This window comes from Chondrus crispus, genomic scaffold (assembly GCF_000350225.1).
Source record: "Chondrus crispus Stackhouse genomic scaffold, scaffold_78, whole genome shotgun sequence".
Taxonomy (NCBI): domain Eukaryota; phylum Rhodophyta; class Florideophyceae; order Gigartinales; family Gigartinaceae; genus Chondrus; species Chondrus crispus.
This window is the reverse complement of record NW_005178710.1, coordinates 117421-141415: the sequence shown is the minus strand read 5'-3', so window position 1 is coordinate 141415 and position 23995 is coordinate 117421. Positions and strand designations below refer to the sequence as shown.

The window sequence follows — 23995 nt, the reverse complement described above, 5'->3', positions numbered from 1 at the left end:
GGGTGACATGAAGCTTGTAGAGGATGGAGTCTGGTATGGTAGCACTGTAAGAAGCGGTTTCTGATTGCAACGATTGTTTATGTTCCAAGGTTAGAAATGGGACACTTTAGGCTTCCGAGGAGTCAGATTTCCAGCCTGCGGAATACTCGATGGGAATGGCCAGAATCACATCGACAAGTACGATAGTGGCTTGGCATAGGGCGAGTGCAGCTAAGCGTCAGGACCGAGAAGTATGACATTATCATCATCACATCAGCTCAGGCGTTTCTACAGTCCTTTTCTGGATTGGTATGCGGATTCAGCGGTGGTCAGCTTGTTGTGCGTATCTACGAGTCTTGAGATGTCATTCTTCCCGCCTCGGAATGAATAGTTGTAACACGCCCTCGCCTGCATCCGCAGTGCTTGGGCATCAGCAAATATGTGTTCAGTCTTACTTGACGCATAATAGGTATAGTTCCTGAGCAAGAATAGAGGAAGGGAGGTTGCTGATCCACACAATCGTCAGTGATAATATTTGTGATCTTCTTAGCTGTCGTTCGAATTACGGGTCTGTATTTTTCTTCGAGGAAGTTTCAGAACAAGTATCCTCGAGTATGTACAGGCTCCGGCCTTGCGAGATGAATGAAGAGTAGTCTATTTGCAAGCAATGCACTGTACCATAGCTGGAACTAAGGAATAGTATTTGAGAGGGACGACCGCGTAGCAAGTGTTCGAAGAAAGGCATGGGACCACACTAACATGTCAATCGATCATGTGCCCGCCACGGAGATTTTGCTTTCATGTGTGCGCATACGGCATTTTTCGTCGAAACTTCCACGTCATGATCTGAAACAGCAACGGAACGGGGTATCGTATGAAGGGGCATACCGTAGATGGTGAGTACAATCTGGAACGCAAGTAAAAAAAAGAGAGAGAGAGAGGCGCTGGAGAAGCTGCTGTACTGGTGCAATGCGTGAGATAGGCTCTTTGGTCTCGATGCTGGTTTGTGATGAGACTCGTGTCTCATCTCTATCCGACCAAGCGTTATCATAACAATAAATATTCGAATTTTATTTCTTTTCAACTTTGATGTCCACGGGTTCTATTTTTCTTTGGCAGGTTGACTCGTCTTAATAATTTTTTCAAGTTAGAACCGAATAGGAAACACTCTTGTAGCCGCTGGCGGTGTTTTCTAGTTTGAATGTTTAGTATGACACGAAATGTAATGTAGTTGCATTTGCGTATCCGAAAGTCGGTGCGTTGGAATCTATTCTAGACTGTATCTGTACCGCACTCCGCAGGCGGTTGTAAGATTCTCTATATAAGGGGAGAGGCACTGCCTCCTCAATATACGGATCATCGGAACTTTCTAAAACAACAACTGCCCAAAATCCGGAAGTTGTCAAAACTCTACACAATGACTGGCTACTGTTATTGAGTTAGCTTTAAGACAAATGGTTGCTGTAAGCGAACTTATTCTCTTGAACGTTTCTATGTGCTTCGACGAGTTGGTTTCGCTAGAATCGATGAGCAATGCTTTTGTATATATACATATTTTTTTACATGTGGTGATGGCATTCTAGTGTTCTTTAAAAAAAGGGGGTGAAAATTAGACAACGCAACGTGGTGCGATTTCACGGTGAAATCGCATCACGTTGAGTCGTCTAGAAAAATAAAATAGTTATGTCCTCATATGAGGACTAATGGTCCGATGAACACTACGTGCAACGTCTGGACGACAAGTGACTCTATATGAGGCTACTTATCAACATATTTCTCTCCACCTGTGGTTGCTCAGCAAGATGGTAAAAGAGACCTCCGTAACCGTAGTTGACTTTTGCGTTGCGAAAGGATGCAGTTTGGTGAGATCTGCACGTCGTTTCCAGTCATTTTAGAATGTTCGAAACAGAAGCTTTTTTGACGAACTTGAAAACGTAGTGAGTTGACAGCTTCAAAACTAAAACGCCTGTTTAAAATGTCAGGCGGGTATTGAAACTGCATTAGATTCTTAGTCTTTCTGTGTATTCAGTACTGCTATCCCGATGATTTGCAAGATGTTATTGCCGAGGGCGTGTACGTTAAAGAAATGGTGCCCCAATTGGAAAGGCTAAGAGTATTGTAGTTGACAACAAGGATAGGCAAGGGCACGATGAGCCATTGAGCAGCTCCACCGGAAAAGTGCCTTTTTCTGAAGTGTCTGGGCGAGTTGGGTAGCCAATTTTCGAAAAGCAAGAAATTTTCTGTACTAATTTTCCATAAGACGGAGACTGCTGCATTGTGAGGGGCTAGCAATGTGCGAGGTACTACCGAAGGGTACAGTAGGCCTTTCGCTGGAGTTATGCTGTACATGTAGAACAGGGAGAGCACGCAATTGTCCGCCAATGAGAGATACTACAGTACAGCGGTATATGCGAACTCTTCGATGTTGCGCCGGCAGCAAGGATAGCGTACAAAGGTTGCGGCGCGACCTACTCGAGCAAACTTTACCCCATTTCTGTCGGACAGGGAACACTGAAAAGCACGGCTGGTTTTGGTTTCATGGTTGCCCAAAGAAGTGATGAGAAAAGCGGCGACTCACTCGGCTGCGAAAAAGCACATGAATTGGATACAGTACCGTGTCTGCTGGTGTCCTTGCTGTACAGATGGATCGGGGTTGATGAGCATGTTTACAACATGTTTACCAAATATTATAAAGTTTATTTATACTGTACAGATCGTGTACGTTCCTATTGTCCTGTTGGACATGGCGTTGCTTCTAAGGCATTGCTGGCTCCGTACCACCGACTACAATATAACGGAAGATGGCCCTACTGTACGTATTTCGATAAATATTAAATAAATCATCCTCGTGCGTTGAGAGTGGCCAAATATTTTTGCGTCATCTTCGTCCTCGTGCGTTGGGAGTGGCCAAATATTTTTGCGTCATCTTCGCTCCTCTTCTCATCGCCCTGTCCGCTGGTCAAGAGACCGCCTCCCATTAGGCCACGGTTTTGCCCCATACTGTATGTCTCCCGCAGCGCCGCCCTTCAGCTTCATCTCGACATGAAGCTGCTATACGGTTTGTAGAAACGTAATGAAACCAGCAGCCATGTCACCCTTTTCCCACGTGCTCACCAACCGCACTGCACTCACCAACTCACAACCAGCGTCTTTATAACGCTTCCACGTCCACCCCTTTAACCACACACCCACAACCCCGTCCGCCTCAATGGCTCACACCGCCGCCGAACAGGAGGCCTCCGCTGCCTCGGTCAAGCCCATTCTCTGGGCGCGCCTTTCCGTCAATCATACCAAGAAGACCTGCGCAATCTCGTGCGCCGTCCCCATAGTCGCACTGGTCATCGTAATCTTTGCCACCTCACTCTCCATTGATGACCCCTCCGAAAGGGACTTTCTCGTCCGCGATGACATTCGCAGTATCCGCGAGGACGGCAGGCGCGCCGCACGTGAACGATATCCGTATAGAGGGAGGGGCGCCCCGCCAGATGATACGGCCGTGTCCAGAGGGGAGTCAAGCTTTTACCATGACCTCGCCATTTTGTTTCGGGGAAGGGTGGGCAAGGACGGACCGGTCGGTATCTTTGATGACACACAAAGTCAAGCCACCAACTTGCTCACTAAGGAAGGTCTCGCCCTTATGAAGAAAGCAGAGGACGTCTTGTGGATGGATCCCGAGCTTGGGCAGTTTTGCCTCAATGACCCTTCTGCGAGAGATTGTGACGGGAACCCTCTCAAGTGTGTCCTCCCAAAAAGTGTCCTCATGAGTGAGCATTTATATGGTCGCTGGACAGGAGAGGGCGAGGAGAGGAGGCTCTGCGGAAGAAAAGAAGGCAATCAACAAGTTTCCGATGTCGCATTTGACGACTTCATCGATAGTCTTGTCGAAAGAGACCAGGACGGAAACCTTTTCGTTAAACCTTTGTTTTCAAGCTATATTGGCACCGACTTCACTCCAGACAATCGGGAATCCTGGGTCGCCCATAGCTACTTCCCTATCGGCGTCCCTTTCGAAGGGTTTGCCACCGAGGACGACCGCTCAGCCGAACAAGACAAAGCGTACGACACTTGGGCCTCCGCTGCCGCCGAACTTGCGGAAGGTTTCACCACCGAGGACGTTGACGTCTTTCTTGCGAGTTCCGCATTGGTCAATGGGTCCTTCAATTCCATCATCGTCCGCGATTTATCCTTCTCCATCGCCGCCATCGTCATGGTCTTCTTCGTCATCTGGTTCCATACTAGCAGTGCATTCCTCGCCTCCTCGGCCATGCTCCAGATTTTCCTCGCCTTTCCGTTCTCCTATTTCTTTTACAGAGTCGTTTTCCGCCAAAATTATTTTGCAGCGTTACAGATTTTGGTCATCTTTCTCATCCTTGGCATCGGGGCTGATGATGTATTCGTCTTTACGGATGCATGGAGGCAGTCTGTAGTCGTCTTGGGGTCTCAATGTGACCTTGTCACGCGCATGAGTTGGACGTACAGGCGCGCCGCCAAGGCCATGAGCGTCACTTCCATCACAACAGCTGCTGCTTTCTTCGTCACGGCCAGCTCTCCCATCATGCCCATTGGCACACTGGGAGTGTGGGCGGGTACCCTTGTTCTCTTGCAGTTCTTGCTCGTCATCACCATCTACCCATGCTCAGTCGTTATATGGTATCGGTTTTGGAGAGCGAGACCTATTACAAACTGTTTTCGAAGGGCAGTTGAGAATTCTGAAAGCGCTCCTCGAGTACCCCTGTGGCACCGATGTTTGCCCTTAAAGTGGCGACCAGCCGCGGAAGCAAACGGCGTTGATGAGTATCGCTCGATTGAAAAGCTGTTTCGAGGCAAGTGGACCAACGCTGTAAATCGCTTTCGCTTCATACTCCTTGGCGTTGCGGTTGTCTTGGTGGCTGTTTCTTTATACCTGGCCACCAGACTCCAACCACCGAGTGAAAATGAAGAATTTCTCCCAGAATCAAATCCGTTGCGCGTTGCAGTGATAACGTTAGATCGAGCCTTTCCACGGTCGGAGGCTGCACTACAGCTTGAGGTGAGGATCACTTGGGGAATAGTGGGCACAGACCGAACAGGCACGAGCAAATTTGATCCAGCCGACACTGGAACGCCCATTCTCGACGAGAAGTTTGACCTGAAAAACGAAGCAGGACAACGACACCTCCTTAATGCATGCATTTTTTTCCGAAGCAAGAAGAACTTGCTGTTCCAAGAAGAGACCATTGATGCAGATGACAGAATCCAATGTTGGATAGAGAAATACAAGACCTGGAGAGAAGATATGGGCAACGGCAACTTCGAGACGTTTAGCACGGAAGCAGCCCTCATTGAAGACATTATTGCTTTTGGCAACCACGAAACTGATGGTGGGAAACCCAATCTTCCGTATCTGACGAACCAGCATATTGCTTTTAACGACGAGTTGAACCGTATCGTCTTTACCGAGCTCCGTTTTCTATCTCCGGTGGAGGCCGCTGAGCCTTACAAAGTCATGTTTCCTGTTTACGAGGAATGGCAGAGGGAACTAGATGCTTTCAACGACCAAACTCCGGGCGCAATCAAAGACAGTGTTGGAAATGCGATAGCCACTGGTGGGTACTCGTGGACGTACATGATTACCCAGAGAACGCTTGTGCGAACAATGTTTGTTGGTATCGCAGTCATGCTTGCTGTAGCTTTAGTGGCACTGTGCATATCCACGGCGAACTGGGCCATTGCCATAGTCGCCACAGCGACAATCAGTGGAATCGTGGCAATGCTTCTTGGCCTCATCAGCTTGTATGGGTGGGAACTAGGAATCACAGAGTCAATCGGCGTAGTCATCGCCATTGGGTACAGTTTTGATGGAGCAGCACACATCGCTACTGCTTACATAGAGTCAAGAAATGTGCAACGTTTTGAGAGAACGAGGGATGCACTCACTGATCTGGGTATTTCGGTTCTGTTTGGAGCGTTAACGACGTTCTTAGCGGGGTGCATGCTTTTCCCTGCCATTATCGTTTTCTTCTTCAAGTTTGCAGGCCTGATTGTTTCTACGATCGCCTTGAGTCTTCTCTGGTCTCTCGTATTTCTACCATCCATGCTATTAGTCCTCGGTCCCACTGGGGACTTTGGGTCGTTTAAGGCTTTCTACCGAAAGCTTCGCTCACGCTCACTGAAGAAGCAGATCACGGAGTCAGAAGAACCCCATGCTTCCCCGAAGGAAATTTTCGCAGATGAAGCGCAAGATGGAGGCTTTGCTGAGTCAAACAGCAACAAGGATGACGCAGTGCATCATAAAAACACGGCGGGCGTGACTCTGTCATAGATGAGCGGACTGAGATCATTGAATGACCATCAACAGAATCGAATGACTATCAACAGAATCGGCCATTGGACCGTACTGTACAGTACTATATAACAGCAAGCCCCATTGTTACAGTCGACGCCACATACTGTATCAGCAAGTATTTCACCATCCTGCTCTAGTCATTGTACCAAGGGTACTGTACATAATTTATATACGTTGAGTATTCGGAACGATCGCTGAGAGAATGGAGGTGGAGATCAAGCACCGGTCAGACCAATTGCTTCGCGTCATGGAGTCTTAGCGATGGCACAAAACTTCAGCTGCAGCTAGTGCAGAATACAGTATGGTAGTCTCTCGCCGAAAGAAACACCTCTGTCGATATGAAAAGCTCCCTGCATCTTGTAATCTGCTTGCTCCCGCCAGCACGCTTCTATTCGCTGCTCGCTACCAGCTCTTACCTTACACTTCATACTCACCGAACAACGCACTCTCCCCGGTGTCTATTCTGCACCCCTTCTGTATTCCTCAGTCCCATGCTTCGGCACTTTCCACTGCGGTCTTATCCCGCTCGTGGCGACCGTCCCGGCAGACGAAGGGACATCTGCTGCTTCGCACTGGCAACGTGAATATTTCTGGTACGAACCATTCATGACTGGGATGGTACGAAAAAGCACAGCTGATGTCTCAATTAAACTTTTGTTCCACAGTCTGTGTGGGTACTTCCCTGTAACAGCGAAATTGCTTTGTTTCTCAAACGCTGTTCTAGAGTCGCTATTTACGACCAGCTATTTACGAAGGATCAATGAGGTAATGAACATGTCCAACAATCGTCGGCCTTTGTTCAAAAAGCATTCTCTTTTTGCACTGGTAACACGCTCATTGTGAGGTAACACGTTCATTGTGTGGCCGGCAATAATTTTCTACTTTCTGTATCCAGAGGTTCACTTGACTGCGTTGAGCGAACTACTATAAAAAGGAATGCTCGGCAATTACGTGCGATACCCTCTTCAGCAGCCTCATCCTACCCTTCCAATACGCAATTCGAATCTGCGTGTAGGCTCCTGCTTTAATCGCGCTTGCTCCAGCTTATTGATACTCCGCTTAGAAAACGTAGTGCCGCTTTCTGTTTGTGTCTTCAATGACGAGATACGGACTCTGTCCTTCTAACGGGTAAGTGGCACGGGCGCCTCTGCCATAACATGCCGATGGTTCAAGATTGTTTTGCAAACCCAAGGAACCAACGGAAACGTCTGCGGTAAGGCAGAATTCCTCGATTTATTTTGGCAAAGTCAAGTTGTATTGATTCTGCGCAAGAGTGATAGCAAGAGTTTCATCCTAGGCCCTTGTGGAGATACTCGAACGCGCCTTTTCTAGGGTTTGGGTCATGCTAAGGCTTTAACTTATAGAAGAGGCACGGCCGAAGCAGTTGCACGATCAGCATTCGCCATGAAAGGGTCTCCTCCGAAATTTCAGATGGCTTGAGAACACGCTGCCGCACGACACTCGCCATCGCGCCTCTGCATCCTCCTACGCAACTACGTTCGAGTCTAACTCGGACTTCTCATATACCTTTTACGTGAAGTTGCTAGCTGCGGGGGAGATGTAAACGATACACGGAAACCGACATGTCTGAGACCCAGAACAGAGTTCTAAAGCATCTGCGCGGTTTGCCCCTCTCTTTGAGTAAGTCTGTGAAACAGTTTCGGAGATGGACCTTTCGGGCCAAGCGGGAAACGGGCTCTATGGATGGGCCTTGAAAAGGTGTGGACGAATTAAAAGAGGAGACAGATCTTCCCGACACGACAAGGCGCAGAACACGGGTACAACTCCGCGCCGAGCTCTCCTCCGACTGGACGACTTGATATCGTGCCTTGTTTGCGTTCGCACTTCGAGCTGGATGCACATCAGTGGGCGAATTCGGGCTTGACGAGAAATCACTTCTGGCAAGTCCGGTGACACCACTACGCGAACCCTCGGAAACGAAACCGTGCGAAATTCCTCCCATATCACCATTATTTTTCCGGCGTTCCGTTCGCGGAGAGCAACTCGACCATGAAGCCTCCGCCGCGGACTGCAAGAGCAACAACCTTCCGGCGTCTCGCCACCTTGGCCGAACTGTCTCTGTCGTCTTCCGAAATCGTTTCCGAGGCAACCACCGAGATCACCCCGCTCCCAGGGGACGACGCGGATCGCGACACGCCCCCCTACCGCCCCACACGCAAACAGCGATTTGAGGCCTCCCGCTTGCTTCTCGTCACTTGGCGCGATGAAGTGCAGGCCTACGCCCCGTACACAGAGAAATTCCTTCCAGCCTCGTATGACTTCGCCAGCCAGCGCTTCGCAAGACGCCTCGCCAGTCGCCTCGGCCCGATCGCAAATGGCGAATATCTCCGCCCCATGCAGGTCCATGGCAAGATGAAGTTCATCCGCCGTGCGCACGGCAAGCGCCTCGGCCCTCTACGCAAGCTTAGGGATGAAGTCCTCGAAACGGAAGCTCTCGTCACAACTACCTCTGCGAAACACTTCTTGTCCAACCGCTCGCGCACCACCAGAAGAATGCGCGAGAAGCTTGCCAACTCGCGAACCCCCGCTCGCGAAAGGAGTGAGGAGCCGCCGGAAAGCGTCAGCAGAAAACGCCAGAGAACCGATCGCAGTGCGCCTCAGAGGCGCACCCCAGCAAAGGCGAGAACTTCAAGCGGTGCTGAGCCAGCCTCGGAAGAGAGAGCAGGTGCGCGGCGACCCAGTCGTAGCCAAGCCCTGAGTCGAGACGAAGATTCCTACACTGTGATTGCAGGTCAAGCTCGTTCCGAAGATAAAGACATAGACGCAATGCCTCTTGACGAGCTTCTGCATGAAAGTGACTTACCAGATGATGAAATCGCTGGAACTGCGCAAGACCACAGGAGAGCAGCAGAGCAAGATGTGGAAAGGGAAGAAGGCGCAAGCAGGGGCGAAGCCAGTGACGATATGATTCGATGGGAGAAAAAGAAGAGACTCATTGAACAACTTAGAGAGACGGCCGAAGTTCTCCACAGAGTAGAAATGCCCGGCATGGTGGAAAAGATGATGCTACGTGCATGTCAACTCCTGGACGAGGAAGCACTCTGAGCAAGATGAAAACGGGTTGTAGCACTGGCTGCGTTTTCATTCCTCTCCTGGTTTATAGTACTCTCTCCGTTTTCTTGCAATGATCGTGTTTTGCTCCCTATTATTGCTCCAGTTTCAGCCAAACAACAACTGGGAAGCACTTCGAGGCCCCCACGTGGAGGTATAGTGTTTTGTTTGTTGTGCAGACTTTGAATCTGCCCCGCCGTGATCCAAGTACAGACGGAAGCACCACATAAGTTATGCCTGCGATGGATGCTGAAGACCTTGCAAGACTTGCGATCCCTGCTTGGCGTAATCATCAGAATGTGGAATGATGGAACGGTGTACCCCATTGCACATTCGATTGAAGTTGTTTTCATTCAAAGAAGGCAGGCGTGGCCTTTGAATTCCTTCCGTTGTTGGAAAGAATGCCCTCACTAATTCTGGGAACAGGCTTGCAGCATGAAAGCTGTAAAACAGAGAACATCGACCAGAAACATGCCTATACTTCGCTCTCCTAGATGAGCACCCCATCCTCCTTTGATGTAAAGTGAATACGAAGGAAATGTGCTGGCAGGCAATTTCCACAACTGTTTTGTCCGGAGCAGAAGATAAGTACAACCACGAAAAGGACGTGCATCGCCTTAAACTTGAAGTGTTCGACCATGTCAGGTACGCTGACTTCCCTGTGCTGTTGTACGTATCTTGGAGCTGTTAGAGGTTGTGGTTCGTATATTCATGAATGCCTCACGTCTATGCCATTGAAATCGGATACGCAGAAATGCATATCTGGTCAACAGTTTGTGAAGCCTGGATATGTTACCGCCTCTTCCATTAGCGCACTCCGTATTTTCATGAGTATAATGCTCGTAACAAGAACCGGGTAGTCGTGATCGTATTAACTTCGGCGCGGTGCGACCGTGAGCAGAAATCCGGAATAGTGCACCCATTTTATTTAGTCGTACACTCAAGAGATTTGAAATGCACTATGTGTTGCAGCGCCAGTGGAGAACAACGGATGTAGATTCAGGTTCAACGATAAAATACAAATACCAGCGCCTCTCAAAAGCCAAAATGGAATTTGCCACAAAGAGCTTCATCAGCAGGCTGATGGGTCCAAGCGTGTAGGTACCCTACATAAGCACAAAAGGATCTGCAGTGATAGCGGTAGAGTGGTGGACCTTCGCTGCGAAAACGTTTGCATGAATTTCATGTACAAAGCCATGCCAGCCAAATTTATGGTATATTCCTTGATTGTGAGAGCCCTACCACCTGAACACGCAATAGACCATCGTTCGAACAATTTCCGTGGGGCGTTTATGATTATGAACCTTGCACACTGTACAGTCATTATCCACCTTCTCAGCTCTGGGTCCAGCGTCCCGGCGTTGTCCTTAAAGCTCTGAAGCATTGCCGAAGACGCACGCCGGGATCTTCCATGACTAAACTATGAAGAATGCTCTTCGATTTTGTTGTCATCCTTCAAGTTGGCTTGAGCTCTCGTAGACATATCTCATTCTCGACCGAAACTAGAGTTCACCCTCCTCATAACTTGCTCCAAATGGATCAAAAGGGAGATGATGGATTCTCCTTGTCTGAGCAGAAGACAGCTTTGTCAAATATAGTAGAAGCAGTAGAGCAGAAGCAGTAGAAACGAACATGCAGTGTGGCTAAACTGCGGGCATGCGCAATCCATTAGTACCATTCTCAGTTGGGTGTTAAGACTCAGTCGTCCCAGAGTGCGTGCGTGCACCAGACTTATCGCGTTCTCGAAAACGATCCATAGGCCTTTCGTCAATCTTGCGTCGCTGAGGGGCAATGCATCACGTCTCCAGCACAAAGAAGAATTAAGAATCGCCAACTCTACATTTTCACAGGAAAGGACTTGCAACTGAGCGAACGAGGCTCAGCAAGCTCACGCAAAACGAAACTTCACCATATCTTCTTGTGCATTTGCACTTCCTGAAAATCTGTTCTTTATGGCAACGATCAAAATATCAAACTTGCTGAATGGCGCCTCGGAAACGTGTGCGACGAACTGTTCGCAAACAGATTCCCCGAAGACAGCAGCAAATTCGTTGAAACGTACTGGAAATTCGGACGCTCCTAAGACAGAGAAAATGGAGAATGGCACGATATCTGAATCCCCAAAGGCATTGCGTGATATAAGTCTGTTGCAGGAAGAAGATGCTGAATATTCTCCAATATCAAATAAAGAAGTTGACCAGGACCCATCAAGTAAACTTGTCGTTTCTGAAAAGAAAAGCCCAAAGCATGAGAGCTTGGGCAAACCAATGTCACCGCTCTCACCTTCTAATCAGGATATCTCCGGTAGAACCGATCCGCTTGAGAGTTCAACGCCTTTCGCTTCAGGAGAAGACCCACATCAGCGCGAATCGAATACAAAGGGAGGGGGGAAGACATATCGAGAGGAATCACCAGCACCTAAGGAAAAAAATACTGCGCACGAATCCTCAGCTTCACAAAAACACTGTCACAGACAGGACTCTAAGGGCTCAACAGAAAAAGAAAACTACAAAAAGACCTATCCACCGAGACGTTCGGTCCCACAAAAGCTTCGACAATGCAGTTCGTATTCGATCCTTCAGAAGTCTCGAAATTTAAGTCCAAACTTCTCTCTGAGATTGCGCAGGGCCCAGCGGAGATTTGCAGTTGCGGCTGCGAAACACGAGCGAGGTTCAGAGTTCATAAATGGGACCGAGAACGGAGAATTTGAAGTTGGACACAGTCTTGACAAACGAATGAAGAACCGTGCAGCTGTCAATAAGTGCCGCTTAAAGCAGAAAGAAAGACTGGAACAGTTGACGGAAGAACAGGAGGATCTCATAGCGGAGAACAAGCTCCTTCGGGAGCTGTTGGAGACACTTGAGAAAAACCAATTGTCTAGTTTTCTCAAGAAGACATGAATACAACAAAGACAGATGTGAACTTATAGAGGGATGCTGCAAATGTAAATTTAAAACCGAAGGCTGCCACCACTCCTTCAAACCATTGCAAAATTTCGACAAAACGCGTGTCCACGCTTCGAAGAAGCTCTATAAAAGGAACATGATGTTATAGAGCCAGACAAGCTACGCCTTGCCCTTGGGGGTTTGGAAAAATGCGAAGATGGGCTGTCTGTCGTCAAGTCCTTTCCGATGGGTTGCTGACTACATTGCGATGCCTTACGACCGCTTCGAAAAGGACCTTCGTTTGGAAGGAAATCAACTGAAGATCTCGCCATAAATACGAATATAAGGAGTTGGCAATAGGGTCTATTAAGCACCCAGAGGAGGGAGTCACATATGCAAAGAATGTCGAATGAACTTGAAAAAGAACAACAAAAAATGATGCAAATTGAGTATACAGACATTGAGCAGAACGGTACATTGTCGAAACGAGCATTTGAACCCATTGAGTTCAATTTACGATGACCTTAAACTGTTGCAGTGGCTACGTGTAAGCAATCTTGTTGGGAGATTAATTTGGTTCATGTGGAGAGATGCCTCTTGATATGGCGACAGCTATTTACAATAAAGATAATTCTTTCTTCAGCATCGAGGATATGGTTTTCTTGATGCCAGCGCTTCCAACAACTGTCGGAATGCCGAAGATTTTACCCAATGGTAGCGTGAAGCAAGCTCGCAAAGTAAAAGTACACTTATTGACGACACCGAAACGGGGATTGATCACCTGAAAAGCAGTCGAGAGTGAACAAGTTGCCCACAGTATGCTAAATCATCGTACTTCTCCAGGTAGCTGCTAGAATGTACCCTAAAATGTTCACGTATCCAGTTGCGGCCTTTTTTTAACAATAGTGATTTTCGGAAAGACTTTCGGGTTAAAGTATCGCCTTACCAGGTTTATATAAGACCAAGACTTCCGGGCAGCGACCGAAGACACCGAAACCTACATCCTACCTTCTGCAGTAACTAGAAAATCAGTGGACGCGTCTTATCCGAAATGACTCTACTTCCACATCCACGCCGTGTGCACACACCAAAGCTTTCACTTGCCCAGACACCGCGCCTTCAACTATCTCTCCTGGACGGCGGATCACTGTCTCGCCTTGCCTTGTCTGCCACATCCACACCGTTCGCCCTCCCACCAACATCGCCGCTCTGTAACGCTCTCGACCACCTCTGCGCAGGACTGGAAGCCAACTACAGTCTCTTCGGTGCCACACCCAACCGTTTCAATCCGCGTCGTTCAAGACCGCTTCTACCTCGTGTCCAGTCCCTTTTCAAAAAAAATGTATCGACGAGGAAGAGCAAGAAGAAGGGGTTATTCACGCCGAAAACAGTGAAAGGGAGGAAATTTTCGATTTTTTGTGCCATGCCCAGTGCAATAGTCAGTCCAGGTACAGATATTTATGCTCTGCAGTCACCGATATGGTCGGCTCAACAGGGAGGGATTCTGGATGGAGTCGGCACGACCAAAATGTCGCGAAAAAAGTCGTTTGCGTGTATGAAAGCCAGTGCTGTACTCAGCCCTTCGCTGAGCGATACAGAATCCAATTTACCGCCGTGGATGACACGACGAAGAGTCACGAAGGAGGACACAGAGAATGTAGAGTGCATCTGGTCTGCTTGTGAAAAACAAGCAGAGGGGCCACCAAAGCAAGACGTCGTTCGTAAAGTGTCATTTGCCGTAACTGGAGAGGCGATAAGGCCCTTGCCGACATTGCCTGTGTGGTCAGCTGCCGATACTACCAATGACGACACGGACTCAGATTCGGAGTATGAGACATGTGGAAGGAATGAATTTGGTAGTGTCTTGCATGCGGTAACTAAAATCTCGCGGAAATGGGCACCTAGAAGAGACGAGGATGTACCGGAGGTGAACAAGATGATGTTGTTTGAGGATGATTTTATTTCGTTTGCATGCGCAAGGGAAACGGCAGGGCGCGCGCGTGGAAAGAGATATGGAGGTGTGAAGGGCTTCTTAGCAAAAGTAGTGAGTATGTTCTAGAGCGACTACCATATTGACGCACTCCGTTACCATCGTGAGATAATTCCTGCCCGCTGCTGTTGAAATGGCGGGCGAGTGCGGGAAGCTCGCGCTAAGATCCGGTTTCAGACAAAATAGGACGTTTACGAAGGTGACGCGTGATGTGGTGGTGGACGCACACAATACAATAACATAATCCGCCGAAGTGTGTTGGTGACAAATGACCCCAGATAGCCTTACTTTTCAAATTAGTATGTAAAAGGGACTTTTATTTGCTCAGCAAGAAAAGTTAAAGTATCCAACTTCCTTCGTTATGGTGTACTGATTGAACGATGTCTCTCTTTACTCTCTGGCTCTCCTGCCCTACATTAAGACTAGTGGCCTCACGCCACCGTCCGCGAGTCATTGTGTGTGTGTTCGGCTACGTGTGTATCTGCGTACGTGTATGGCCATCATCACGGTCTTGTAAGCAGTCAATGCCCTTCTGGCAAAATGTAACGGCTAATTGCCAAATGCCAAAATCGAGGGTTATCATAACGTCTTTGTAGACAGGGCAACTTCCTCCCCCAAGGAATAAATCGTCTTAAAATCGGCAAGCCAATACCTGACCAGTTTCTATATGGCCTGCAATGTAAACCATGAGTTCAGCCCTTTCGGGGTCAATCTTTGGAAATGGACATCCCTGTCAAAAGTTACGGGACAAGAAATCAATCATCTCACTCGCCCCTCCATGAAATGCTGTGGCTTTGCGATGATAGCATACAACCGAATTTCAACACAATCGCAATTGCAGAGGTCGGTCACATGCATAAACATACCGATTCTAATTCAACAATGCACTCCGACATCGAATACAAACGGTTATCTCCAATTTCGCTCTTACCCTTCCCCTTCCCGTTTCTTACATAATAGGCATCGTTACTAAGGCCCCTCCATCTCTTGAGGACTATGAATATATGTAATCTCGCTCTTACACTTTTCCTTTTATTCTAAACTTTACGAAACCATAAACTAAACATGGCAGCTACCTTCTGAGCCAGAGCTGTGATTATCTTCACAGAAAGTAAATTCAATCTCGCTTTCAAAGACAGAGCAGTCAGACTTCTCGCTAACAGCGTCTTGGCTTCGATCTGATTCTTCGACCGCAGTTTCCCATTCCTCTATATGACTACCGGCAGCGGGTGTGGTATAACTACCTTCGTCCCGACCACTCGGAACGAGGGGGGTTAGAGGTGAGGGAGCACGCGACGCTGGGTTACCCACGCGCGGATAAAAACCGTACGGATGGACTCGAAAAGAGGGAAGGCTCACGTGGCCGGTGACGCGCAGCCGGTCGGTGGTGTTATACCCGGACAGCCGGTCACGGGTTAGAAGCCCGAGCTAAAGGAAAACCGGAACGGTGTTAGCACTTAGCCGTAAAGGGGAAGGGAGGCGAGTCTGCCTCCTCTTTACTGGGACGGGGCAGGTGCCCACGGTCTTAACCCCTAAGTGGGACGCCAGGACACCTGTCCCGCTACAGTATCTGTTACTTACTGTATACCAGCTACTGTACACAATTAATAAATTTGTGCCATTAACTACTAATTACTACTTATAACCGTACGGATTACACACGTGTGCCCGTGGCCACGCCAGCAGTTGTAGCACGTGTGACCCGCGGGGTACTACTGTACTCCGCTACGGGCGCGTGCAAGCCTGGTCGCTACAGTAGCACCCGCTCTTCCGTCCGGTTCACATCTCCCCGGGGTGGTCGTGGTACGCAATTGTACTGCAGACCCCCTTCCTTATTTCGCGACACGTCCTCGTCGCGGCCGAGTTGTGCCATGACCGGCTTGCAGAGAGTTCTCACCGTACGGAAAACCCCGTGCCGACCGCGGGCGCGCGGTGGCGTGGGGGCCACCTCCACAGGGGAGCCTGTGGAGTTTTTGGTATTTAACCGCGGTGATTCTTCCCATGCGGTGGCGGATCCCCTCACGCTTTCATCATTTCCCACAACTCACCCAAAGATTCTCCCCACGACTACCACCAGCCATACTCTCCCTCACACCTCATCTCCCGATTTACCCCCTTCCCCACGGATGGAGAACCACCAAACGGACCGGGGGCAGCCCTCTGTAGTACAACGGCGCGAAGGCAATCGCACCACCGCTGCCGCCCAGGGATACAGTACGATGGGCTGTAAGCGCCAGAAGATCTGTAAGGAGTTATATTTACAGCACACGGCCGGTGCGGAGTACAGTGGTACCCCGCTGGTTACACGTGTAGGATCCGAACGGTAAGTAATTAGTAGTTAGTAGTTAATGGCACACATTAGCCAATTTAGCACAGTAGCTGGTATACAGTACGTAACAGCTACTGTAGCGGGACAGGTGTCCTGGCGTCCCACTTAGGGGTTAAGACCGGGGGCACCTGCCCCGTTCCAGTAAACGGGGGGCAGACTCGCCTCCCTTCCCTTTACGGCTTTTTTGCTAACTCCGTCCGGTTTTACCTCTAAGTCTCAGGCTTCTAACCCGTGACCGGCCGTCCGGATATAACACCACCGACCGGCTGCGCGTCACCGGCCACGTGAGCCTTCCCTCTTTTCGAGTCCTTCCGTACGGTTTGCGCTGGCGTGGGTTACCCAGCGGCGCGCGCTCCCTTACCTCTAACCCCCTCGTTCCGAGTGGTCGGGACGAAGGTAGTTATACCACACCCTCCTCTGAGCGCTCCCCCTTAGCGACGCCCGCGCCAACTGTCGCTTTTCATTCAGTGCGGCAGCGGAGTGCCGGTGATCTGCCCGCTGCCGCTTCCGCGTCTGCGGAGCGCGGGCCGCTACCAGTCCCGCTGAGATCCATCCCGGTTCCCCGCGTTGGCGGTGCAACCGCGGTGACGCAGTTGCCCGACCGGGTCGGAGCCGGGGGACCCTCGGTAGTCAATGAAGATCCACATCCGACACGCCCCGACCCCTATGCAGGGACGTACCCGGCGGCGGCCACTCCGCCCTCCGGATGGCTCCGTAACAGTGTTCGTGCGGTCCGAGGCCTGCTCCCCGGGGCCGACATGGACCATCGCACGGCTCGAGGTGGGCGGAACCCCTCACGGGGTCAACCGCCAATCTCCGTCGAAGCCTACGTCAATGCGGATTATCCGGACGCGGCAAGATTCGAGGCGATACCGAGGCGGCGGGGCATTCGTACGCCCTCCCCTCGCGGTCGTTTCCGACAAGAGAACCGCTCGGCAGCTTGGAGGACGCGCTGTCTCCACGCCCCCCACCGGTCGGTGACTGTATCCGGCTCGGACCTCCTCTATGTCCGCTGTGCGGGTGAGGATGAGTACCATTCGCAGCTGCTGAACCTCCTCGGGAGATACGGCGGGGAGGTGGACCCCGCACCTCATGTGCAGCTAGTGGCCTTCCCCCGCCCCTTCGATCGATGGTATACCATCACCGACCGTGTTCGGTGGGGGGAGAACTCCGCCAAGGAGAGTCGCCTGCGGTGGCGCCGTGGAGACGACTACTTCCACATGTGGCACCTGACGGAGTTTTTCTCGGTGCCCCGGCGTCCCGGGGGCGACTGTACCCCGCTTTACCTATGGAATGGCACACTCTCGAGGCCCCGCAGTACCTCTGCGTTCCCACCCCCAGCGCGCTGGCGTACGTTTCCGCGCGCTGGATGCCTCCCGGTTCGCTCGGGAGAGGCTCGACACCTCAGACGCGACGGTTGATCGACGCGATCTTATTGTCCGAGTGAGCGGTGTTGGCGCTACTGTGCTTTCTGCACGCCGCGCGGGACGGCCTCTTGTTCTTCACCAAGTGCCCGGATCCCCGCTTGGCGAGGCGGAGCTCAAACGAGCCCGGAGAACGGGGCTCACTCTTCCGACTGTCCCCGGGGCTCTTGCAGCTCATCCGGTCGGTCGGGGTGGTGGCCATCCTCGAGGGCACTACTTTCGACCCGGCTGGGGCCGAGGCTCTGCTCGATTTCTCCGAACGGTTGGACTGGTCCCTCTCCGAACGCGGCGACTTCGTCTGGTACAGTTGGGCCTGCGGATGTTCCCTGCGGATGCCGCACTGGGACGGTGTGTCCACAGAAGCCAACCAGTGGTATGAACCGTTACCGGACAACGGTACACCGTCGTACGGAGCGGTCATCGCCTCGGGCGACGGGTGGTGCGCGGCAGTTTCCTCCGCCGGACGCCCCGTCGAGGCGTCAACCGACTCCCTGCCGGTGACAGCAATCCCGGTGTCGCCACCGCCGGGCGAGGTCGTCGCGATTGACCCCGAAGCCGGGACCACAGAGAATCCTCCGGTCGGTCCCTCGACACCGCCCGCGGTAGACGTACCCACGCCCGCGGTATCCCCGCGCAGGGTTGAAGGGGAACCCGCTGCGGAGCCGACACAAGTGGTGCCGCTTCACGTGGCGCCTGTGGTAGAGCCGGCGGCGGTAAATCCGACCGGGGTAGCCCCCATATCAGTACCAGGCTCTGGCGCTCCCCTCGTCAGCGACAGGGGCGGGACGGGGACTCAGAATCCCTCGGTGGCTTCTTGTGGGGCCCCTGCGGACGCGCAAACCGAGGAGGTACCCGCCATTGCCCCGGACGCGCAGGCTGCACTGCGCACGCTGCAGGTGGAGTGCGGATACGCGGGAGTGCCCGTGCCGCCCACTCTCGCAGCGGGTTTGATGTCCGCGCGCGCTTGGCTGGTCGAGGTGACCCAGCTCAAGGCGCGGGTGGCGGGTCTCCAATTTGCCATCCGCCAGCGAGACACCGGCGACGACCTTATGCGGGGTGAGACAATGGCGCGTATCCGCGCCGCTCAGGACCACGTTGCAGTATTGAGTGCGCAGGTGGCCAACAAGAGGCCGTATGGTGCGGTCGAAACCGACCCTGCGACCGCGACGCTTACGGGGTCTGAACCCTCCGCGAAGCGCCAGCGTCGCGATTAAGGTCGTCGGGGGCAGTGAGGGTAGCGAACCGAAGCCCCCTTCCTTTACGGTAGAGTAGTCTCCTCATTTTTCTTCTCCTAGCTCCCCGAATGGTCCTTGTTGGTCTCAGTGCCCCGCCGGCCCCTGCGGGTCGCGGTGGATGACCTCGCGGTGGGTGCGGCGCGGTGCTGTGGAGGTGGTTTCCCGTACCAGCACAGCACGAGGTGCCCATCCCCGCCGAGGGCTTTCGGCAAAATCGGCGTTTTTCCAACTAGAACATGCCTGAATTTTCCGTGCGGCGGGTGGCGTTATGCATTTTTGACGAGCTCCCATTGGGTGCTCCCCAAAATCGGTGGTTTTTTTAAACCGCCGCCCGGGCGCTGAGGTCCACACATGCGCGGATCCGGGGTCTGTACCCCGTTTGGTTGCGGTTCACACCGCTCCTAGGCTCCCCACAGGGAGTTTATCCTTGACGGTTTGACGGCGCCGGTACCCCCATGCCCGGGCTGGTACCTTGTGGGCGGTGCCGTCCTCGGGAGGGGGCTACAATTTTTCCCCATCCTCATGGCGGGCAACTTGTCGGCCCTGACTGCATACAGTAGTCCCTCGGGAGACTGAGAGAGAACTCAGTCCCGGGGGTACTGTAGGGTGGCCTGCTTCACCCATGACCGTACGGTTTGCCGGCTACCCCCGTGGGGCGGTTTTCGCCTCATGCGAGCGGTACAGCCGCGCGTAAACAGCGGGAGAAATCCCCACTTTCGACTTCACCCCCGAAGGGCTGGCCGTTTTTCCAAGATCTCCTCTTAGTTTTCCTCCATAAATTTGCGGAGGCGTCACCGCACAGTCCGTCACGGTACGTCGCGCGCCCTCCTGGTGGGCTACGCGCCTCTGCCATCCGAAAGGTAGGCAAGAACCGCTCGGTAGACCACTTCCCAGTGACTCTGGTTTGGAAACTGAAAGAAACTGCAGGAAACGAATAGAGACCGTTCTGGTTTCCAAATGGGGTCTTCCATGTTTTGACACCCCCGGGTCGGCAACGACCTCAGGAGGACGAATCCGTTCTCGGAATGGGGCTACGATTTTTATCCACCCCGAGGGGGGTGAGACGTAGCTCGCTCGAGGGTTTCCTTGGCCATCGCCGCGTCGGGTCGCCCCGCCGGTGGGTCCATTCCATCCGCGCCGGGTCTGTCCGGTGCGGTTTTAGCGGTGGCGCGCGGTTGCCCGCGCGCGCCAGAAGCGGTCGATGAAGGGTTGCGGGAGGCCTTCGGCGGGTTCCCAGGTATCGTCCGCTGGGGTAAAACCATACCAGCGGACCTTGTACTGGCCGCCGCTGCGGGTCTCCCGGTGGGCGACCAAGTGGTCAACCACGTACTCGGCTGGCGGTTCGGGTGTTCCCGCCGGCGGGTCCGTCGTCGGTGCGGGCACAGTAGGGTCGTGGGTTCCCCGCGGCATCTTGGTTACCCGATCGATGCTCACGCGGTTCGAGACCCCGTCTTGGTCGACGACCACTGTGGCCTCCGTAGCGGATCGGACCCGAAACGGGCCTTCCGTTTTCGGTAAGAGCTTGACGGAGGGTCCTCCTCCGTCGCTTGGCAGGTCTCCCCGCTCGGCGCTCGTCAACGGCCGCGGTGGACGGTCCACGTCAACAAAGTCTCCCACCGCGATGACCGGACGGAAGCGCACCTTCTTATCGAAGTCGGCTTTGTACCTCCTCTGCGCCGCGGTTAGGTTCACCCGCGTGCGCTCGAGGGCATCCCGGAGCTTCCGCAACGTCGCGCGCTTGTACTGTACCGGGGTCCGCGGGTCTTCCGTGTGGGATCCGTCGTTCTGCGGTACAGTACCGAGCAGTGCCAATCCGGACGGTGGTCGCGTCAGCACCACGTCGAACGGGGTTGTCTCCGTTGACCGGTGGACCTGCGTGTTGTACGCGAAGGTCAGGGGCTGGATGTCTCGTCCCAGTCCCTCTGATGCTCCTCGACATAGTGTCGTAGGCGCTGCACCAGGGTGCGGTTGAACCGTTCGGTTTGCCCATTTGTCTGGGGGTGATATGCGGTAGTCGGGTAGTGCCTCACCCCCAGCAATGCGCACACCGCGTCGAAGAACTTGGCGGCAAATTGTGGTCCGTTATCGGTTAGCACGTAACGAGGTGCGCCGTATACGTAGACCCAATTGTCCAGGAAGGCGTTTGCCACGACCGACGCGGTGGTAGTCCGTAACGGGATGCTGCGCGTCAGTTTCGTAAACCTGTCGGTCATGACGAGCACGTGGCGATTCCCGTGCGCCGTCTTCGGTAAAGGACCCAGCAGGTCCATGGCCACGAAATCCAGCGGCCCTGCCGCTGGGAATAGCTTGAGGTCCTTTTGATGCCGCACCAGGGTTCCCCGGGTGGCGGCGCACGAGGCGCAATTCCGTACGGTACTGAAGGCGTCGTTGGCCATATGAGGCCAATAATATTCCCGCCGGAGGGTATAATACATCCTCGTACCGCCGGGGTGTCCTGCCAGGCGGGGATGATGGGCGAGGTGCAATATCTTCGCCCTGAGCCGTTTCGGTACCACCCGCTGCAAATTCCCATTGAGGAGGGACTTGCGGACGAGGAACCCGTATCGGTCGACGTCGTAGCGTGAGTCCGGGTTCCCCACGGTCTCGGCAGCTGCCTTACAGAAGGGGTCCTCGGCTTGTTCTCGAAGGAATTCTTCTACCGTGACGGACGAGACATCGCGTTCTTCGGGTGTAACCGCGAACACGTGCTCAGCTTCCCCCGGGTCGACGGAGGTCTCCCAGTGTACAGTACCTTGGCGGGGGTCATGCTCCTCCTTGTGGCATAAACACCCCACACACGGCGGAGGGGTGTTCGCGATGTTCGGCGGAAGACCCCGGATCGGCGTACCGAGGGTCTTGAACCAACCAACGCCACCGGAAGCGGGCCAGTAGCGGGTGGTAGAGCGTGGTCGGCGGGGACGCGCGCGTAGGCAAGCTGATCGACGCCTCGACGCCCCCGAGTTGTACCGGTTGACGATCCGGTACTGACGGGCGGAGGCGGATCACAGCTCGCCGCGGTGTCGCGCGCGTCCACTACCCGCTCGGTGGTAACTACTCGCGGAACGGCGGTGTGAGTAGAGTAAGCTGGGTGGTCGACCGTCGGTGGAGGGTTGCCTGTCCTGGTCCCCTCCGCCGGCGGTCGCTCCCTATATTTATTGTACAAGTTAATTAACTGTCTACAGTACAGTATGGACTGTACTGTAGTCGGCTTACTGTAGACAGTGCGGGCCGGCCCGCACTGTAACGCTGTCAGCCGTCGGGGCTGACAGCACACGTGTGCTACATGTGGGGTACACGTGTTAGTGCGCGCGCGCTGTAAGGTATGCGCGCGCGCACGCTGTAAGGTCCGTACCTTACAGCGTTAGATCTAATTCTAAATCTAATATATAGTACAGTAGTCGGCGGTTATGCTACTCTCCTCTCGTCATTGTACCGCGAAACACGGGACCTCGTCGTCGACCGGTTTGGAATTTGCGCCCTCAACTCGGAGGCGTGATACGCCATCTGCGGGTTGATGCTTGATACCCGGCCGGTACTGTACGTCGTAGTCGTACTCGGCTAGGCGGAGAAGCCAGCGCGCTAGCCGGCCGGAGCTATCCGCCAGGTTGAGGACCCACCGGAGGGCCTCATGATCCGTACGGAGGTCGAACGTGTTCCCATACAAATATAGTCGAAGCGTGAGTATACTCCAGACGACAGCGAGGCATTCCTTCTCGGTAGTTGTATAGTTCTTCTCCGCGTCCGTGAGGGCGCGGCTCCAATACCCGATCGGTAGGCTGTCTCCGTTCGGCTGCTCCTGTAGCAGGGCGCAGCCGACCTGGTACGCGCAAGCGTCCGTATCCAGGGTATACTTCTTTCCGTGACGGGGTAACGCGAGAATCGGTGGTGACACGAGGCGTTTCTTGAGCTCTACGAACGCCTCGTATTCCTCATCGGTGAGTACCTCGAACTCGAACAGTTGATTTTTCTCCGTCTTTCGATTTAACGGTGCGGCTATTTTTGCGAAGCCCTTCACGAACCGACGGTAGACATTGCACATCCCTAAAAAGGACCGCAATTCCGTCTGGTTCTGGGGTGGTCGAGCGCGCTCGATGGCGACCACGTTGCAGCGCTCGACCTCCAGCCTACCTGGTCGAATCACGTGTCCCAGGTAGATGACTGAAGTGTCAAAGAAAGCGCACTTTGACAACTTCAGCGACACACCCGCATCCCGCAGCAGGCGTAGAACCTCGCGGACGTGTGCGAAGTGTTCCGTTACGGTCTTGGAGTAGATGATAACATCATCCAGGTACACCAGTGCGGTTTCCCATTTTACCCGCGACAGTATAATGTCGACGGCCCGCTAGAATGTCGCGGGGGCATTCTTCAAACCGAACGGCATGCGGAGGAAACGATACAACCAGCAGTGTGACGCGAACGTCGTCTTGTCGCGGTCCTCCTCGGCGATTTCTACTTTCCAATACCCGCTGTTGCAATCCAGCGTGGTAAAGACAGTAGCGTCGCCGAGGGAATCGATGCACTCGTCCATCCTCGGCAACGGATAGGAGTCCCGAACGGTGACTGCGTTGAGCTTTCTGTAGTCGGCACAGAACTGCATGGTACCATCCTTTTTAGGGACGAATACCACGGGGCTTGCCCATTCAGCCGTGGCGGGTTCGATTACCCCTGCCCGGAGCATGCGGTCGATCTCCGTTTTCTCTTTTTCTCGTGCGGTTGGTCCAGCGCGGTAAGGCGCCTGGTAAATCGGGCGAGCACC

At 53.0% G+C, this 23995-nt stretch overlaps 3 protein-coding genes; 2 read left to right on the top strand and 1 right to left on the bottom strand.

Annotated features, from left to right (window-relative positions):
- Window positions 1-3187: 3187 nt before the first annotated feature.
- Window positions 3188-6280, top strand: CHC_T00007552001 (hypothetical protein). The gene has a single exon (XM_005711199.1). It carries the CDS (start codon window positions 3188-3190, stop codon window positions 6278-6280), a length of 3093 nt encoding a protein of 1030 aa, XP_005711256.1.
- Window positions 6281-8002: 1722 nt separating this feature from the next.
- On the bottom strand, window positions 8003-8671 carry CHC_T00007551001 (hypothetical protein). Its single transcript, XM_005711198.1, has one exon. It carries the CDS (start codon window positions 8669-8671, stop codon window positions 8003-8005), a length of 669 nt encoding a protein of 222 aa, XP_005711255.1.
- A 6-nt stretch (window positions 8672-8677) lies between these two features.
- CHC_T00007550001 (hypothetical protein) lies at window positions 8678-9941 on the top strand. XM_005711197.1 is given in 2 exon segments: window positions 8678-9370; window positions 9371-9941. The coding sequence occupies 1 exon segment, from the start codon at window positions 8678-8680 to the stop codon at window positions 9368-9370; it is 693 nt and encodes a 230-aa protein (XP_005711254.1). The 3' UTR covers window positions 9371-9941.
- Window positions 9942-23995: the final 14054 nt, after the last annotated feature.

Coding starts and splice junctions, on each gene's coding strand:
- CHC_T00007551001 (XM_005711198.1), bottom strand. CDS start 8,671: ATGGACCTGCATGGGGCGGAGATATTCGCCATTTGCGATCGGGCCGAG.
- CHC_T00007550001 (XM_005711197.1), top strand. CDS start 8,678: ATGAAGTTCATCCGCCGTGCGCACGGCAAGCGCCTCGGCCCTCTACGC.
- CHC_T00007552001 (XM_005711199.1), top strand. CDS start 3,188: ATGGCTCACACCGCCGCCGAACAGGAGGCCTCCGCTGCCTCGGTCAAG.